Source organism: Lycorma delicatula, chromosome 5 (genome assembly GCF_047948215.1).
Source record: "Lycorma delicatula isolate Av1 chromosome 5, ASM4794821v1, whole genome shotgun sequence".
Taxonomy (NCBI): Eukaryota; Metazoa; Arthropoda; class Insecta; order Hemiptera; family Fulgoridae; genus Lycorma; species Lycorma delicatula.
This window is the reverse complement of record NC_134459.1, coordinates 60035165-60056521: the sequence shown is the minus strand read 5'-3', so window position 1 is coordinate 60056521 and position 21357 is coordinate 60035165. Positions and strand designations below refer to the sequence as shown.

The 21357-nt window shown below is 29.2% G+C and overlaps 1 protein-coding gene across 1 annotated transcript in view; it reads left to right on the top strand.

The window, feature by feature from the left end:
- Positions 1–13247, top strand: part of LOC142325001 (venom allergen 5.01-like) — a 31547-nt gene extending 18300 nt beyond the window's left edge. The window contains exons 4-7 of the mRNA XM_075366234.1: positions 2067–2233; positions 7719–7822; positions 11854–11951; positions 12851–13247. Of these exons, the coding sequence (XP_075222349.1) occupies positions 2067–2233; positions 7719–7822; positions 11854–11951; positions 12851–13128 (647 nt within the window). The 3' untranslated portion in view covers positions 13129–13247. The remainder of the gene's footprint in view (positions 1–2066; positions 2234–7718; positions 7823–11853; positions 11952–12850) is intronic.
- Positions 13248–21357: the final 8110 nt, after the last annotated feature.

Below are 21357 nucleotides of genomic sequence, written 5' to 3'. Positions count from 1 at the left end.
TCATTATGAAACCTACTACTACCTGCCCATTATTTGAAGCTGAGTTAATTTTTATCATTGTAAAATTCAAAATGTTTTAATGAATAAAAGTAAACTGAAATATTACAGAAATACTTAATTAATTACTTAAAATACTTCATAAAACTGTTTCACCATGGAGTCCAATAAAACAGCATGAAATATAAATACACATACACACACCTTAACAAAGCTTGATGTTCAATAAAATAATACCAAAAGTTGTTCTCTCATAGAAATCTCTCATTAAATATATGGCATCATTTATGAGATAATATTTATAATATGTGTTTGATAAAACCATTACCACAACTAAAGAACAGAAAGTCATACCAAGAGCTGAACTCATACTGAAGAAAATTTAATTACCTTGAATTACTCATTACTTGACTCACTGACATGCTATATATGGTTAGCTTGAAATGGAATGACATCATTTGACTGTTATGTATTAAATATAGGTCTTCTGTATGCATCACAATATAAATCAGATGTTAATAAGTAAAGATACAGACGTACTAACTTATTTGCATTGTTTATTCCACAAATGATGGATCAAATAAATTTAAGGGATTGTAACTTAATCAACTTTAATCACTTCTTGATAATTTCCTTTAACTGCACTTATCCCTTTTCATTTAATATTATATCTTTTTCTCAAACTTCATTTGTACAATTCTTTCACTAAATTTCATTTCATATTATTTATTACCCCTTTATTTCATTCTTCTACTTTTCTTTAAAAGAATTACTTTTAAGATTCAATACCTGTTAATTTAATACAAGTATGGCAATAATTATTATTCAATTAGAAATTTTCTTCGTTAAAAATTGCTGTTTTACATTTTTAAAATGATAATTGAAATTAATGTTCATCGTGTATTATTATAGAAAATACATATAATACATAGGGATCGATTAAAATTCAATATAATATTCATATCTTGTACATCAATAATATCAACATTAAGTGTTGTTCTGTACAGCTTGAATTTTTCTGGATTTGTATATTGGAGGAAGGATTGCTGCTAATTTACTTACTTAATTACTTAATTTTACTTATTTTTTTTGTATTCTTTGATGCATAAAGAATTAGTAAAGACCTTCATTACAGAATTCTGATATGTATATGTACAATTTTGGATTTAGGACTGTTGTAAAATTTTAACAATAAATAATTCAATAATAACAATTTAAAAAAAAAAAGAAGTTATTAGTGAAATAAAATCTTATGTACTTTTCATTTTAACTCAAACATTTTTACAATCAGAGGTTAATAATTTATTAATAAATCAATATATTTAAATTAAAAAAAAGAGTTAAAAAAAATATATATGTACATGAAGTCGGATTCGAACTGATGTGTGCATGGTTACGAATACGACATGTTCTCACTTACCCCACATATCTACTTCAGTGACGTGAAACAAAATTAATATATAAATTAACAGTTAAACTATTCCATTTAGTGAAGTCCTGTATACTGGTTAAATAAAGTTTAACCAGTTTAAGTTTAAATGAAGTGCAACAAAAAATGTGTATATGTAGTTTAATAGGTATACAAGTTATTCATATGGTGTCCACATCAGATTTTTTTTTACATATTGTGAAGTTTGACTTTTAATTATAAAATAATTATGTGGAAATTATCTATCTTTTGTATAATAATAAATGACTACTGTTTTTAGCAAAGGTTTTATACTCATGAACACATGAACAAGTTAAAATTTTTAATTTGCTGAACATTAATTTACATAATTAATATGAGTATTTTCAAACAATGATTTGACAGCTCATTTTTATATCTAGAAAACTTGTTCTATATTTGTTTTTTCTTTTTTGAGGGAGCTCCAAGAGATAATATTTTTGCTGCCATTAGGATGCTTGCTGCTTAATTATTTTTTAATGAACTATTAAGAATTTGAATTTTAATATGTGTGATATACGATGTTTTTATACTTTTATGATCTGTAATATTTTCTGTTACATAAACTCTGTTTATTTTAGTCAAGTTGAATTTATATATTTTTATACTTTTGATTTTCTAGTTGGTCAGAATATTGCAAGAGTTACCATAGAAGAAAGAATGGTAAGTAATAGATCAAACTTTAGAGAAGCATGTAAGCGTTGGTATGACGAAAAATTTAATTACACATACGATCTTGTGAATGAGGAACTGCAACATGCACAGCCTCCAGTATATCATTATGTACAGGTCAGGAACAGTCAAATATAGATTTCTTTCAATTTTTATTAATTTATTCCAGATTAATAAATCAGTATTTATTTTTAAATTGGTTTGATTAATAACTTTTGTGGAAACAGTCACAGCACAATGGTTATATTTAGAATCTAAATGATAAAATCATGACAACCTTTATCTTTAATGTTTAGGTAGATATTTTTTATTCCTTATGTCCTTCAATAACTATAATACTACTATCTCTTTTAGTAGCAATATTTAGGAGCAGTTTATAAGGGTGAACAATCCCTATGACTAATTAATTTAATAAATAGTTTATTTTCTACTACATTAAATGTACTATTATAAATAACTTGCTAATTCAAGAGAACAATGTTTGTAATTACTTGTTGGATACATCTCTCGCAAATATTACAGAAAATGTTTTTGCTTAAAAAGGGTTGAAACCCCTATTCAGATTCAGGAAAATTTTGTGAAGTTGTAGCTAACTGTATGGCTCTAGTTTTTGTCTTACTGACTTTTTTTTTGTTGTAAACAACAAAATATTAAAAAAATGATATAAAAAAACACCAACAATGAATTACATAACTTGACTGGTGTAGCTGGGAAAGTTATGCGATTCATTTTTCAATTCAATCATTTTAAGCTCTATTTGTACCTTAATGATAAATTAATTCCTTTTTATTAAAAAACAATAATGAAAATTATGAATTCTTTTTTTACATTTTTATGTAAAAATATTTATTTATAATTTCAACAAAATAAAGTAATAGCAAACATTTTTAACATTAGTATATTAATATTAGCATCACAATTTAAAAAATATGTTTTCGACTTTTTGAAAATTTGTGAGTTCATGCATCAGGGGCTTTTTTAATTATTAAAATATTCACTAAAATTAATTTTAAATACATTAAAACAGATTTTTTAATTTGGGAGCTCCCCATCATGGAAGGGTTACTAAGTTATTTTAGTGACTTTTTTGTTTAACAAAATACGTCTCTAGCATTAAAAATTTGAATTTGAGAAAAATTTTTTTTTTCATTTTGGTACCTTTCAAACTCAAGAAGAAGCATTCCAATATAATTAAGTTTTAAGAAAATAATCCCTAAGTGGTGATAATAAATTAAAAAAAAAATAACAACAAATTGTTTAGAAAGTACAAAACATAGCTATAGTTCTAAATAAATAAAGTTGTAATTTTAAAGGAAGGGGTAAACATTTTTGGCTAACTTTTAAATACTTTTCTGAAGTAAGATATAGCTAAAAAAAGAAAAAAATATATTAAGTCATTTCTTGAGGAAGGGGTGAATAATAAATAAACTTTTCTGGTAATTTGTGATCTTGGTAAAAAGAAAACTTAAAGTTTTGCGAGATAAAGTTTCTGTTAGAGTCCCAGTAAAGATTTGAGATTTATTTCAGCCAAAATACCCAACCCCTTTTTCAAATTTCTGCAAAAATGTAATACATTCTTTTCTGCAGAATGTAGTACCTATCTGCCAAGTTTGAAGAACATTGGTCAAGGGGTCAAAAGTTACAGTATAAGACAAAATACAAACCACATAAGCATACATATGTGTACATAAGCACAAATGTCTGTCTGACAAAAATAGTTCTGGAATTGGGAGATTGGAATAAAAAATTGTTTTCAGAGATTATTTACAATTTATTTAAATTATATTTTCTGTAAAAATATTTTTAAAAAACCTCCTTAAGGCATAAAACTTATACTTTTATTTATTTATATACTTTCCTATACAGCTACAGTAGGGAAAGTAAAATTATATATATATAGATGTATAAAACATTTTTAAATGTTAAAATATATATACTTTTAATCACATAGATTTAAAAATTGTGAACATAAAAAATAACATCTGTTTTCAGAAATCTATTATGCGTGAAATATTTGAGTTAAGCCTAATTTTAAGAGATTGATCATTTTCATATTTGTTGCTAGGTATTGAGAGACCTATGAAAACAATCAAATTACACAGACATGCAGCATAAACGTACAAAAACAAAATTATAATTATGACCAAGAAAGGATAATATAGGAAACAATAAATAAATAAAGCAAATCAGATTATGAAATAAAATATATTAAAAAGCGGAATACGAAACAATTTTGATTTTGCAATATTTAATTAATTAATGTTCTTTTGAAAACATTAATAGAGGTGGAATTTATGATTTGTTCAAAAAGTGAATTTTAAATGTGTATAGCTGAAACCATGAAGGGATAACTTTCTACATAGTAAAATTTTATGAGTAGAATCATGAAGGTAATACACATATGATACAGTACCTCTGCCTTGAGTAGAAGACATAAGTGGAAAATGTGGTGTGTGTAATAGGGATCCTGGAACCCTTAATAATTTTGTAAATGAACACATGCACAAAGTACTACTACCACTCCTTCAGTTTCAGTCATTCTAAATACCCCCCAAAAAACGGCATAATGTGATCTTCTTATTAAATATTAAAAATATAGTTAATGGGGATAGCAATTCAGTGCAATTAGAAAATGATTGTTTAATTTCTCTATTAAATTAAGATAAAAAATAATGGAAAAAATCAAAGCCATAGTTAGTACCCTTGTAATGTGGTTGGAAAATGTTTCCTTACCCACTGAAATTGGTGACTCAGCAAAAACCCAATTACCAAATATAACCTACCTGAGAAACCCATATGAAAAATTTCTCAGTTTGAACAATCATGCAAATAGTTTTCTTTAAAAAAAATATCATGGCATTTAATACTTGGTAGAATTAAAAAATCTATCTTAGAAGAGAGGGAGAGAATGATTAGATTTTGAGACCATAGCAACTAAAAGTGAGTTAGAGGGGATACCTTTGTCGTAAGATACAGACATGAGGATAGGAGCAATCACTAATTTTCCCATTACCTGACTTCTACATTACTATAAGTCTATAAGTCTTCTAGTTACTATAAGTCACTAGAAAAATAATATTAATAAAACATCCTTTGTTAAATTTTTTATATTAAATTTTTTTAATTTTCATCAACATTTTTGAAGTTTTACAGTTTTGATTAAAGTACACACACTTTTAAAGATAAAAGTTATAAAAAACTCCTTTCTGTGAACTAGCTTTTGCTTCATATTATGATTCTTTAGACTCTTTCTAAGTTCTTTTATTTTTTCTAAGTTTCTGTTGAAAGTTCTTTATTGTTAATGATGTGTTCAAAGAATGTGCATGGATTTGTGTTTGTTCATTTATAATGTTGTGTTGAAGATTTTGTATAATTTTGAGTTGTTTAAGTGAGTCAAAAATGCATCTTTTCTTATATACAGGTAATATTTTCATGTGTTTGTTGTTGAAGCTTGTGTATAAACATGATAAATCATGGATATAAAAATTTATAGTACATTTCAGTGTTTGATAGTTTAGAATTATAACTTATTATAGGAGTTTTATATATATATGGAGAAAATACTGCAACATTATATGAAAATTTTACTAGGGGATTTTAATGCACAATTAGGTAAAGAAAAAAAGTACAGGAAAACCATAGGTAATTTCTCAGGCTACAAAATGACCAGCAAAAACTGTCATCAACTAGTCAAAGTTTGTCTATAAAATAATTTAAAAATAATGTCTATAAACTTCTGCAAAGACCCCAAAAAGACCAAGGACCTGGTGATTTCCTGTAACTGAACTGGGGTAATTTCAACTGGATCATGAGGCAATCTCCCATCCAAACTACTGAGAGATCCACAATGTACAAGTTAGAAGAGGGGCTAAAAAAGACTCATACCACCTCTTGACAAGAATTAAAATCAGATTCACACCAAAGAGGTGCATCAGAAGAATGACAATAATCTCTAAGTTTGATACAAGTAGACTAAAAACATCCAAAATCCGAGAAGAGTTGGAAAGAGAATGAGTGTATATGTGGAAAAAGTTTCATAGGAAAATAGTACAAAAGGCAGAAGAACTCATTCCACTAAAGAACAAGAAGAAACACCCATGGTGGAGCGAGGAGTGTGAAAATGCAATCTATAACAGAAAACTCACCTTCCAGAAATATAGTTGCAATAAAACAGACAAAACCTAGAATATTTCCAAACAACAAGAAAACAAACAGCTAAAATTAATAGAAACACTAAAATACAACATTTAAAACACCAGTTGGAAAGCATATATAGGAGAACTTCAGAAACTACAATGTCAGGGACTTTTACAAGGACATTCTGAACAAGATTATCAGCAAGGATATCAACCACAAAATCTATGTTTCCATAAGAAAGTGGGTGACTAGTACTCAAAAACAAAGAAAACTGTGAAGAACTGGCAAGGTACTTGGAAGAATTATTAGATTGCCCTGAACCAACTTAACGATTCCCAGCACAAATTCCTCAGAAAAGAAAACCGGATTCCTACCACCTATGGTAGAGGAAATCAAGAGGCAGACCAAAAAACTAAAAAACGACTGGGCATCTGGATAAGACGGAATTATTGGAGAACTGTTAAAAGAAACTGGAACAAACACACTGTCAGAATTAACTCAAATTCTTGGGAACACCTGAGAAACAGAGGAATTACCAGAAGACTGGAAATGCGCTCTGATCTACCTTTTGCACAAAAAGCGAGATCAAACTGATGTGAATAATTGCAGAGGAATTTCTCTGCTGCAAATTACCTACAAAATTCTCCTCATGAGTCTTTTGGAAAGTACACAAACTCAATTGAAACACAAAGTAGAACACCAAGCAGTTTTTCACTCTTAACAGATCCTGTGCTGAGCAAATCTTCAATCTAAAAACCATATTATCAAACTAAAAGGAACAGAGATACCATATGCACTTTTATCAACTTTTAAAAAGCGTATTACTCAATAGAACGGAAATCCCTAATAAATACCTTAGAAGAATGATGGCTGGACAGGAAAACCACATACCTTATAAAAAAGACACTAATGAACATATGGCTTCCACCAGCATGCCTGACCAGAAGAATCCTAGAATACACAAAATCAATCAAGGACATCCTGTGGAACCTAGAAGTCCAAAAAACCTACAGAAAGTTGGAGTCACACCAAATGATATGAATGACAGAAACATCTACAAACATAAAATATACAAGTGGGAGCTAAACCAGGAGGAAGAGAAAAAGAGGAATGATACAAAGTGAATAGAAGAAAGAAAGCAGAAACATAGTCAAAAAATGAAACTCCGCTGAGCAACCAAGAAGGAAGAAAAAACAAGCTCACATTAAGTGGAGTTGCCTCATGTAGTCCTGGCAGAGCTCAGATACGTCAAATAATAATAAAATATATTAAAAAATATTAAAAGTGGTAAAATATATCTTATTTTTAGTTCTGACACTGAAAAATGTATTAATCATAACAAGTTTTTTCCTTTTGATTTTAATTGAAATGAATCTCCTTTCCCATGTTCAATTCATGGTTCCACTCAGGTTCTTGGTGTAAAATATTAACATGAAATAATTTATTGCTTTTCTTTACTGTCAAGGTGGTGTCTTCTCATTCTTATCACGTTGGATGCGGATATGCTGTTTTTAAAGGACCAAAAACAGGGATTACAAGGAAAGTACATGTTTGTAATTACGGGCCAATGTAAGTTACTCATATGTAACACTATATATTATTAAACTGTAGCCAATTTAATCTTTATTTTATGGTACAGTATCTTAAGTAATGAGCCTTTTCTTTTTAACAAGTGGTGAATTCTTTGGTGCACTGTTGCCAGATTTCAAAAAAAATTCTCATGTCAGCCTTACTAAAAATACGAGGATGAAGAGATTTTCCATATTTTCTTCTTGTGCCAAATCTATTGTTGTATATCTGTATGCTGATGCAACAAAACATGTAAGTTTTATTGTATATCTGTATGCTGTATGCAAGTGATCCTACAAAACATTTTTTCTCTGTTCCTTGCAGGGATTGGCTGTACAATAAACAATTAACTTGTACCTTGTACACCTCAGATAAATGTGTCAAGGACAAATGAAAGAGTGGGATGTATAGCGTACAGCAACAAATTAAAATAACTATTTCTGTGGGAAACAGTGCATTAACATTCTCATGTTGATAGCAAATGCAATCTTATTATAACACAAAAAATGTAATAATCGTAGTTTCATGTTCACAAGGAATTCTTAAAACTCAGAAACATGCTTTTAGATTTATGTTCAGTGTGAAATAAACAGTCATGCGGTCGGACTTTTATATCACATTTTTACTGATGGCAGTGATTTTTTATAAAATATAAATCTTTAGCTATAAAAAAAAAATGAAGATACTGAAGATCATAATAGAAGAGGTTAAATGGCAATTTCATGTAAATCAACATAATTTAAAAACACTTCCTAATATTTGAGGGTGAAAATAATACAAAAACTTCCAAATAAATTAAAATATTGTAGATAAAAAATCATTAAAAAAATCACGACAGTATATTCTTTCCTTCCTGTTGAATTCCTTCCTTTATAAAACTAAACAGAATATATTATATTCTGTACATAAAAATATATTTTGCGTTTGCAGAAGTACTATTAACCATGTGACTATATTATTCTACAGTATTGGTGCTTCTGGAAGCTTTTCTTTTTTTACTTTTCCTATACTTCTTTAAAAAATTTGTTTAAAAAAAAACAGATTTATTATACAATACATCAGTGACATTCACAATATTCTCCAGTAATATCAAATTAAAATACTAAACTAAAGGGTTTTATAATTTTTTTATTTCTCTCAATTCCCAGCCGTAAGCAGGTTTTAGTACCATACAGTCTTACTCATCTACTAATGACAAATTACTTGTCTACAAATAAATCGTTTACTATCAGAGTTGCTTTTGTTAAGTATATTAATTATAACTGAGAATTGAACTTATTTTAGTCATAAATAAATAAATTTTGTATTTGTGATCAAGTTTAATTATCTGTTTATTCCATTTACTATAGTTGTATACAAATATATAGAATCTTCTTTATAATTGAATTGATGTCAGATCTATGCTGAGAACTGAATTCTTGATTATAACATTTTTTAAATAACTTTTTCTGAGTGAATAATCTGTTTTATAAATTTTCAGTATAGATGTCATACTATATATTAATAATTAAATAGCCATAATAATTATACATATGAATATTTTAATCTACTCTATGTAGGTAATTCATGATATATTTTTAAATATCTTTACGACATGCATTTCAGACATAATTTTAGAAAATTTATGTAAATAATTAGAAATGGATAACTTCTGCAATAACTGTGTAGTAGTTAAATACAAAGAAAAGAAATTGTGAATCTAAGCATACTACAAGGTATGACAATAAAGTTCACAGACTAATGCTATAAAATAATTTATTGAAAAAAGTAATTTAATTACACATTGCACCCTTCAAAGTACTCCTCCTGAGCTATAATGCACTTCTCCATTTACCTTTTCCAACCATTGAAGCAGTCATGAAATTGTTCCTCTGTTACCACTGACATTAACTCTTTAATGCATTCTGGAGTAAAAATTTTTCTTTAATTTTTGGAAATAGAAAAAATCACAGGGGGCCAAATCAGGTAAGTAGAGAGGGCTGTTCAAGGACTATGGTGGATGTTTTGGTTAAACACTGCTTGACAATGATGGCTGTGTGAGAGGATGTATTGTTATAGTAAAACAGCCATGATTAGTCTTGCCACAAATTGAACTCTTTCATGCAGACATTTCATTACTTCCAGGTAGTAAGCAGAATTAGCTTCTCTGATCCTGGGGACCTATTCTTGGAGCACAGTTCCACATGAATAAAAAAAATCATCAGCACTTGATGTTTGATTTTGACATCCTGGCTTTTTTTGTCTATGGCTCATTTAGTTTTTTTCCATTACATGCCCTGCTTCTTCATCAAGGACTAATTGTAAATCTTGGTGTCATCTCCCGTAATCACATCTTTTGAAAAATGACTGCATTCTTCAAACAATCTTGACATATGCAAATGATTTTCCTTTTGTTCACCTGACAAGTTTTTTTGGAATAATTCGCAAATTGTTTTGACATCCCAACTCTTGTGTGAGGATGAGGTGTATGGTTTCTAAGTTGATTCTGGTGATCACAGTGACATCTCTAACGGTAAGGTGGCAATTCAAGTTGATGGCTTGTTCAATTTTCTGCATTGAAACATCATTTTGAAAAATGAAGGGGTACCCTGAACTTTCATCATGCTCTGTTGAGATTCTCCTTCTCTGAACCTCACCATCTACTTGAATAACAAAATTCTTTTCACAAGAGAGTCTCTGTAAACAGGGTTTATCATTTCAAGAATTTCTGAGTTTGTTTTCCCCGCTTTTACAAGGAATTTCATCATACTCGCTGCTTTTTAAAATCACAATAGGTTTCCATCATCATAATAGCAAAACATATGTGTACAAAAACAGAGCTATTCAACATGATGTTGAAAGAACTGAAAACAATTGCATGACTGAAATGTTAACAATTGCTGTACCACTGCTACTAACCTTCCAGTGTTGCCATTGCACTCACAATAAAATGAGTCTGTGAACTTTATTGTCATACCTCATACATTACTGAGACAATTTTAATCAATTAATTTAAACCCTAAACCCCACCTAGGGGGGTTAGCACCTTCCATTTGCATAATCTGTTGAACCTGAGAGTTAATCCAATGGCAGCTCAGTTATTATGAGGACTTCGTCCTACTAGGACAGTCAATGGTTAGGAGCCATATTAAGAAGTACTTTACAAAAAAAATCTGTTTTCTGCGTTAAGAGGTCTTTACAATAGAGTCTGTTCAACAACATGAGAAGTTATGGTAATCAGCTGATTACCATAAATAAATATAAAGCATTTAATTGCCATAAATAGAAAGCAGTTATCAAAAGATGGAAAGAAGATATTATATATAATTTAAAATTTTAGCTATAATTAGAAAATCAATGGATATTATCCATGACCAATACGAAAAGGGCAAAAAGAAAGACTGGATTTATTTGAAATAAGGATACAGAGGGCGGGGTATGGAGAAGATTAAATGGTCAGACAATAAAAAATGGAGAAATAATGATAAACAAGTATATAAGTTAATCAAAACACTTTAAAATAGGACAGTAATTGGCTGAAATAAGAGAGGAGGATTGATTAATGAGTGCTACAAAGATCAGTAAAGAAAGAGAGATATGAAAGATAAGAGAGATATGAGTTGTATGATATTAAAAAATACAAACAACTAAAAAGAAATGCAGATTCAAGAACTCAAAAGTTTATTTGGCAACGGAAGAGAATAGAGACATACATGGTGCAAAGGATCTACTACAGGGCAGTAGGATTAGCCTTATGATGCGCTTTAAAATCCCTCCATTCCTATAAGCTACAACAGAAGTACTGTTTATAAACACGCTAGTTACCTAACATAATAAATGATCAAATCTTGTTGCCAAAGTATAAACACATTCAGTCCTACCACATATTTCATTACCGAAAGTCAGTGTAATCAACTTCTGCTGATCTCTTGGAGAAAGAGCCAGAATAAAAAAAATATGATCTAACTCTGTAATAGAAAATTAAGAGAAAATATATTGTGCCTCAAATACATTTTAATTCTGTGTTATAACTAAAAAGATATTTTTTTCAGTGGTAATATAATTGACATGTATCCTTACGAAAAAAGAGTTGATGATGAACCATTCTGTGGTAAAGGATTAGTTGACAGTGATATTGAAGGTCTCTGTGGTAAGTAATATTTATTTTTTTAAATTATCAAGACAATTTTTAAAAATATTTATGTGTTTTTTTTATTTATCATGTATTTTTTTCTTACATTTTTGGAGCCAAAAAAAAAAGAGTATTGTTACTGGAGATTGAAAACAAACAAATCAATTTTCAACAAATACCTAGCCCACCACACATTACTAGATCAAGCCTTTGGATCAATAATCTATAGTGAAATAGATTCATTGTAGATGACTGACCCTTAACCTTCAATGATCATTTGATTACTCGCTACCTGTTTTATTTTTATATTTGTCAAATAACATAACACGAGTAATGTGATAGAGAAGTTGATTTAAGCAGTATTTGGTGTGAATAATTTAAACATAAAACATTTGAAGTTCCACCATCATGTTTTTGCTGATATCGGTGGTAGCGTCTCAGCCTTTCATCCAGAGTTCCAGGGTTCAAATCCGGTCAGACATATTATTTTTCATGCATTATTAATTTTCATTTTTGTATCCTATATACAAGATTCTGTGGTGAATTAAGTCAGTCATGCTGTTTTCAGTATTTGTAATGATTTAGTTTTTGTCATTGAACAATAGAAAAATAATTTTTGTTGCTGAAGAAATTTCATCCAATCATTTTACAGCATTAAACATTTAATGCATTTCTAAACATTTTTTTTGCCATCATTTTAAAGTTGCTTGCACATGGTACTTTTGTATATATAAAACTTCGTTTTATAAGTAGTCAGACAACATTTTTTACTGATGTAAATCCCATGTGTAATTGACTAAACAAATTTGAGCCCACTGTAAGGTACTTTTAAAATACAATATATGAGTAATATTTAAATATAATTATACTAATCATTGTGTTTGTACTTATACATATTCACTGGACTTTTTTTTCAGATCCAAATGAGGAAAATTCCATTGTTCCCAAATATAACTTAATTCAAAAGAGTAAACCTGAACAGATATCACAAAACATTATACAAAAGAATTCTTACAATCCTTTTGATGAAGACGCTTCCTTTTGCAATTCATTGACACCCATTATCAAAAAATTAAATCTAAAAAAAAATAGGGCTGCCAAACTGGAAATTGTAAAATTGTTTTTTAGTATGACGTTTATTGATGCAGCAAATACGCATGTACAAAGAAACTCTAAGAATACTTTGAATATATAATAATCTATCACAGCATGTCTGAAGTATAACATGCAAAAGACTGCAAATTTATTATCTATAAATGTTTTACTGTAATTGTTTTTAGAAATGAAATAAATATATTAATCAAAATAAATAAATTTTTCAATTTTTATTCACAGTTAAGGAAAATACCATATTTAATGCATAAGAAAATACCTGTTCTTCTCCTTGGTGTTTCATGTAATTAAACCTGCCAATTAGATTCTTTTGCTTTTTCCAATATCCTGACAATCTCCAAGTGACTTCCTTACTAATCTTTATTATTTGTTCCTTTCAGCCTCATATTTAAAATTAAATAAATATTTTTAATAGTTGTAAAGAACAATATAAATAAATCAATTAATATATTTCATTATAAATTAAGATGGCAAAATGAAATATCGTCACTATTCTCAATATGGGAAAAATTTAACTAAAATTCCGGTGTCCATCTGCTTCAGTGATTGGCAGTCAATGGGTTCATCTAAAGTGTAATGACCAGGAGGTGATAAGAGAGCAATAGTACAGTTTCAAAACTTAAATTCATGTCAATGGTTATGTGATCTTTGTAAAAATGGTTCTACTAATAATCATGCTTAATGATCAAATTCAATGATTTATAAAATCAAACTGTTTTTCTTCAGGAACAGTTATCAACAGCTGATTTAATCCTGTGCGTAAAGAATTCAATTTTTTCTACTGTTGCTCTTTTAATATATTCTTAAACAGTGGAAACAAGAAAAAGTTACAGGATGCAGTGTTTAGAGAAAATGGAGGCTACAGCCATATAGTGTTATCTTTGGCCACATTTGTGGTCCTTTTCTTTGATTCATGTAAATGGTTAAAACTACAAAGAATACTACTATTTGCCTGTCATATAATCTGGTAAGAATTCATAATGGACAATGTCATTGTAACTGAAAAAATCTTAAAGAAAATCTTTGATTGAACTTGGCTTGTTTTTTTCAGTGTTAGTTCTTCAGGATGTTTCTGTTGGGATGATTGGACCTTTGTTTCATCATAACCACTGATGTTTCATCATCTGTTATGAAATGTTTGATTAATTTTGGGTCATCAGCAACACCAATTGCTGACAATAACTGTTTTCAACAGCTCAACAACTGTTCTGTGATGTTGCTTTTGTTGAAAATTTAACATTTTTGTACCAAAACAGATTTTTCTACTCATTTCATGGTCAACATTTGTTTCACTTGAGCCATAAGGGATTCCCACTTCTCCAGCAACTTCTGCAATTGTGATTTTGTGAACTTTGAACACAACGTCCTTTATATTGTGTCAGTATTTTCATCAGTTGTTGATGTTTTAGGATGTCAAACCATTTTGTAATTTTCACAAGCTTCTTGAAACTGTTTCTATCATTTAAATCCTTGACGTCAACATAGCAGCCTCATCAGGAGTTTTATCTAACATCCTCACCACTTCACTGTACTTTATTTCACTTTCAGCACAAAGTTTAAGGCAAATCCTTACTTAGTTCGATCATTTTAAAACAAGATGAAATATCATTCAAAGAAATTCAAGATGAAAGATCATCCATGATGAAATATGTCCTAATTACTTAGCTGCCAACTTTAAACTAAGCATCTAATTTGGTTGAAAATACTGTTATACATTATAGGCAGTGCTCTAATCAAGTGCGGAAAAAGATGTACTAGTCAAAAAGAGAGAGCACAGAATTAAAAAATTCTCTTTTTTTTATCATATCTATTTTATATATAATAGTAAATCTATTTAATATATAATACACAGTTAACTGTCCTTGATTTTAGGTTAAGTAAATATAATCATTGAAAAATACAAAAGTCAATTTAAAAGCACTAGACAGAAGAATCACACAGCAAAAATTGTTACTCATAGACTCCATAAAACCATATACAATTAGACTTATACTCAAACTGAAGCCAAAATTAGTATGATGCATATATGGATTGAAAATAAATAACATATGATTAATATGTTGCAGATGAAAAATAAGTTATTTTTATATGAACTGGATAGTTACTTAACACAAAATTATACAGTACCAAAACCAATTAAAAGTTATTTTCCTTTTAACAGAGATACAGTATGTAATAATAATATATGAACATTATTTTCACTTAAAAAAGAATTTTAAATTGATTTACATTGTAGTAATCAGAGGCATTAGTAAGCCACATTAATGTGGTGGTGTCAGTGATTCATTAACTGACATGACCCTATCGGTGCTTCAACTGAGATAGTAGTAAAATCTATCCTAACTTACAAAGATCTATTTCATTTTATGAGTGATAATTACATTATTATTTAACTGATTTGAAAAACTTATCAAACCAGGATTTGTCTTCTGATATTAATAATTCTTCACAAAAGTTGTTTAAGGCATTGAAGCACACAAATATTTTGATAGTATATTACATAGGCATCACCACTAGGCAATTTTTATTGTATTTCATAGAAATTTTTATCGTTTAGAACTTTACTTAATATACAGACATTTTACATACATCACATGGGTTCCATATTAATGTAAAATAAAAGTGAATAGCTTACAAAATGATTAATATGTTTTAAATTAAAATGAGGCTTCACTGACTCATAATTGTGTTTGATGTTCTCTAATGTTTCATGATCTTTGATTTATAGTTTTGACTGAAAAATTGGGTTATAAAATATTCTGTGCTGGATGGAAGCCAAAGATGTTAACCGATATACACAAAGAAAAACATCTTGCTGCAGTGCATTAATTTTCATGGCAATATGAAAATGAAGATGATAATTATTTCTGGAGGTGAAATCTGAATTTCTTGAAGTTGAAGTTAGTGATTGTGAAACTTCTTTGGATGTGATGCATATTGCAAAATGTTAAAACATCTTTGGAAGAGATAGAAAAAACAAACAACGTAAAATGATATACCGTGGAATTTTGTTTTTGCTTGATAATGCCTGGCTGCACATGGCAAATCACAGTGAGGTGATTGAAAAGATTTTGCAAGAAAATCTAAAATCATCCACCTTATAGCCCTTAGTTAGCTCTTAGTGATTATTTTATTTTTCTTCACTTTAAAAAGTGGCTTGCAGTTCAAGGGTTTGACAACGATGACGAATTAAAAGATAGTATTATTGCATGGTTTAAGCCACTAATTGCAGAATTTCTTGAAGAGGAATTGAAGAAGTTAATGAAATGCTACGAAAAATGTGTTGAAGTTGGACGTAGCTATGTAGAAAAATAATTTAAAAAAAAATGTTTTTAATTAAGTTGATATTTTTCAGTTTTGTGTTTATTTCAAAACAGAACCTACTTTAAAAACTTGCCTCATAGTCAGAAAAATCCAGTCAATCTGATTCAAGGGGGTGTAAAATGAGAAATTGGAGGGGCAGGTAGAAGGGAAAAATTGTGCAGGCAGGCAACGTTTGGTATATGTAAAACAAATTGTTAGGGATGTAGGATGTAAGGGGTATATCGAAATGAAACGAGTGGCACTAGGGAATCTTGGAAAGCAGCATAAAACTAGTCAAATCACTGAAGACAAAAAAAAAGAAAGATAATGGTGAACCATGGTCCCAGCAAAATGGTATTAACAACGTAATATGATCTACGAATATCTTACAATGTTTCCTGGTCCACTGATTTTTTGGAATATATGTTATTGAACATTAAGATCTATAGTCTTAAATATATATTATTTTTTTGTGGGGTTATTCAAAAGTTTTTCTTTAAAAGAAAACTAAGATGAATTGAGAAGTGAAAAGTAGCATTACTAACGAAATTAAAATCATAAATAACAACATTCTGTACCATGTCACATAATTTGTCAATCAAATTGAAAATGTACTGCCAACAATGGAGCATTTTTTCACTATAGCTTTTTTAAAAAGTAAATAAACAGCACTAATTAAACAATTTAACCAATTAAACAAATTAAAGGGTGGGTGAGAAAGTGTAAAAAACGAAAATGATTGCTGGTTCACTGTTCAAGAAATCATGTCGGAAGTGTGTATCAGCTATAGGAGTGCTCAATCCATCAACTTGGTTTTAGAAAAATTAGTACTTGATGGGTTCTGAGGTTGCTGACCAAAAATCAAAAACAGGTCAGGTTGGAGATCTGTGAGAGACTTCTGAACTGATTTCGACAAGAATGGGATGATTTTTTGAGGCTCATTGTCACTTGTGATGAGACACGGGTCCATCATTACACTCCAGAGTCAAAAATGGCAAGTAAGGAGTGGTGAAGGCCAAAACCCATATTTCAGCTGGAAAAGTCCTTGCAATGATATTTTTTGACTAAAGGGGAGTTTTATTCATTGATTTTCTCCACAATCAATGAGCGGTGAATGTGGCTTACTATTGTCAGCCACTACAGTCAACAAAAGACTGGGTATGCCCATCAGAGATGTCATCCTTATCTATGATATTCCCAGGCTGCACACTGAGATTTTGGGATAAATTGGAAAAAATGCACTGAGAAACCCTCAACCATCTCCCTATAGTCCAGATTTGTCCCCCTGTGACTAGTTTTTTTTTTGCACTCTTGAAGGAATTGCTTGGAGGGGATTTGAAAACAATGAAGACATTGGAGCGTGTGTGTAATTGGTTGATGATTAGTCTTCAAATTTTTTATGAACAAGGAATATCAAGCTTCCAAATCATTGGCAAAAGTGTGTAGATCGTGCAGGAGTTTATATAGAAAAAATGATGAAGGTATGAATTATATATATTATTAATCAATAAATTTATTAAAAAAAATTACTGTTTATATTTGATCCATCCTCGTACATAAATATATATATATATATATTGAAAATTCAAATAATTCATTAATATATTGACCACTGTGTTAATAAAATTTCATATTATATGTAATATAAACCACCAAAACACAGTAATTAGATAAGTTAAACTTACAACATTAATTTACAAAAATCAATTTGCAGAGGATCTCACATTTTCAGATGGTATTTAATTCTATAATTACATTATATATAATATTTTTAAAAATGTCAGTACTGACTGCAAAATATGCATACACATTCATAATATTATTCAAAATTTTTTAAAACAGAAAACAATCTAATGTAACACATTTTAAAAATAATTATATATAATTTAATTATAGAATTCAATACCCAACTGAAGATGTGGGATCCTGCAAATATCGATTTGGACTTCTGCCTGAGTATCAATTAAAGTAAATATGCCGTTGATCACTTTACAAATTTAAACTTCTTTTATAAAAAAGTAAGTTTCATAATGGTTTTAAATTGAGGATTATCAATACTTTATTATACATTATTTAATAAACATATTGAAATAAATTAACAATAAATATTTGTAATTCACAATTCAGTATTTATTTGGCTATGCAGCCAATCCTTTTAAAGAGTTTGATAACTTCTGTGTTTTATAATCACTTCTCAACTGTATAAAATTTAATAAAATACAACGATCCAAACCAGACTGTAAAAAAATAAAATAAAATATTTTTATTAATGTAAACATTTCTCAGTACATAAGAACCAACTGAAATAAAAGCACCTTAAAAATTACTGATACATTTAAAAATTTTTTAACAACTATTTTCTCAACAAAAAATGTTTAATTTAAATAGCATTAGCTTCAAAGATTGCAATGTAAAACAAAAACCATCAATGTAAAGCGCACAGGTATCTAGAGTCTATCAGCAAAGACCTATCTTTTACCTGATAGGTCTCTTAAACACTATAAACTCAATTTATCCAGCTACTTAAAATAACCATCTATGATGGCAATAACCATTATTGGTTGAAAATCTCTTCCCTTTAAGATATTTGTTTAGGTTAGGAAAAGTGATAGTCACTGGGAGCCAGACAACAGCAATTCAAACTGTAATTTGTTAATTTTTGTCATTGCAATGATTGAAGTACGAGCTGGAATGTCTTGATGGAAAAAGCACTGTTTTTGTCAAATGCAGCTGTTTTCTGTAATATCATTGCTGAGATGCAGCAGTAGGATTGCACGTGATCAATGATTAATGAAAATTCACAATTTTCATGATTTTTAAGACATTTTTCAGCAACAGCAATTCAGACTGAAATAATCAATGAAAATTATTCCACGTGTTACCTAAAAAACAGCTGCCATAATTTTGTTAAAGTATAAAGTTGTTTTTGCTTTTTTTTCAGCAGGTTGACCTTTTTCAACACATTGTTTTGTGTTGGGAGAGTAGTGATGAAGCCTCTCTCATCAATTATCACACATCGATGTAAAAATTCCTCTGAATTGTGTGAAACAACTCGAGACAATTGCTTGAAATGTTTCTTTGGCACTGTCTTTGATTGAACATGAGCAAACGCGCACCTATGTAGCGCATAGCTTATTCATGTCCAAATGTTCCTGCAAAATATTGTGCATAGGTTCTGTTGTCATGCCTACAGACTTCCGCTAACTTGTTTGCATTTTATGCAATTTTCCTATCATTAGTTAGTCACTTTTCAGAAGGGTGTTCACTGCATCATTTGTTAGTGCATGTTTGACCCATTTTAAACTCTAGTGACCCAGCATTTACTGTTGAATTTGATTGAGAACAGTCTCCCAATGCCATATCAAGCTCTTTTTTCATTTGAAAAAAGTATTTAATCATTACATGAATTTCCAGTATTTACATTTTCAAAAAAAACCACCAAGTTCTCCACTTTGGATTTAGTGATGCAGCGACTTGATATTTTTTTAGTAAACTAATGAAGAATGTAATCTTGTGATAATGTCAAGAAGTTAAATGTGCACCATCTCTGTGTGAAGCCTTTAACTTTTCCCTCACCCATGTATAGAATTCAAATTCTACTAATTAATATATTTTTACACCTTTAAATCAAATGTTAGACTAATTAGATAAAAATTAGGTAATATCTGGAAAAATGGATAAACATTAAAAAGAATCAACTTTTTTATGAGCTTAAAGTTTTAGTTTTCCTTTTAATTATTTTTACTCTTGGTTCACAAATAGTATAAAATATACTATGTTTAGTTCAAGAACTATTAAGGATAAGATATGCTTGTTTGTAGTAGTAAGAGATACTGCATGGTACTTACATTATAAAAATACATTTATAAATAAATAATTTTTTTAAAAATACAGAATGATTCAGTAAATTATTCTTCAGATTGTAATATAATTGCATGTTGGGACCACTTCCAACATATTTTGTAACTATATATAATTACAACCCACATCAGGAATATTATGTTTGTTATTCTATTTCTAATTATTATGTTCTTGGACATGATTTTGCATACCTTTGCCAAGAAAGATTTGAAACCAGAATGTTAACCAATAAATCGAACTGGCCGGCTAACAGTTTTATTACACAATGTATCTGTAATATTTTTATTTATTGTTATGAACTAATGGGTGTTTTAAAAATGACACAACCCCTTTGTTTGATGATGTGGGTTTATTACAAAAATATTAATGTTAAAAATATGATAAAAATTAATCTTAAAAATGTTATTAATTAATGTTAAAAACGTTACAAAATACCTATAAAACATTATTTAAATTATCTTTAATAACTTCAATAGATGTTCAAAATGTTTTCCATTTCACTACCGGCACATCTCCATCTGACTATTTCCTTCACCCAAAAGTGAGATTACCGCCAAAGGGAGCTTAATTTGAAACCACTGATATCCAAAGAGTTGTGCTAAGCATTTGAAGAAAATCCTTTTGGAAGATTGTTCCAGCATGCTCAAGTTTTGAAACCTGTACCAAATGGAGAGAATGAAGTGAATTATATTTTGAATCAGAGGAAAACAGATTAATGTGAGATAACAAATTCTATATTTGTTAATCCTTTCTTTTTTTTTTGTTTAACCTCCGGGTCCACAGTCAAGCAATTCAGAGGATGAGATGAGTGTTTGTAGCATGTGTAAAAAATGCCATGCCTGACTGGGATTCGAACCCAGAACCTCTGGGTGAAAGACAGAGACGCTACCACTCGTGCCACGGAGGCAAATATATTTGTTAATCCTAAAACATTTGAACTGTATCATATATATAAATTATTTAATAATAATAAATCAGTATCATTTTAATTAACAATATTATTAAATGCAATGTGAATCAGACTAATTCAATAGAACTCATCATTTGAAAGATCTATATTGATCATTTTGACCTTGATTTTAATTATGAATACAACTTATCATATATTATTGAAGGACAAATAATATTAATTGAAAAAAAAACTTTT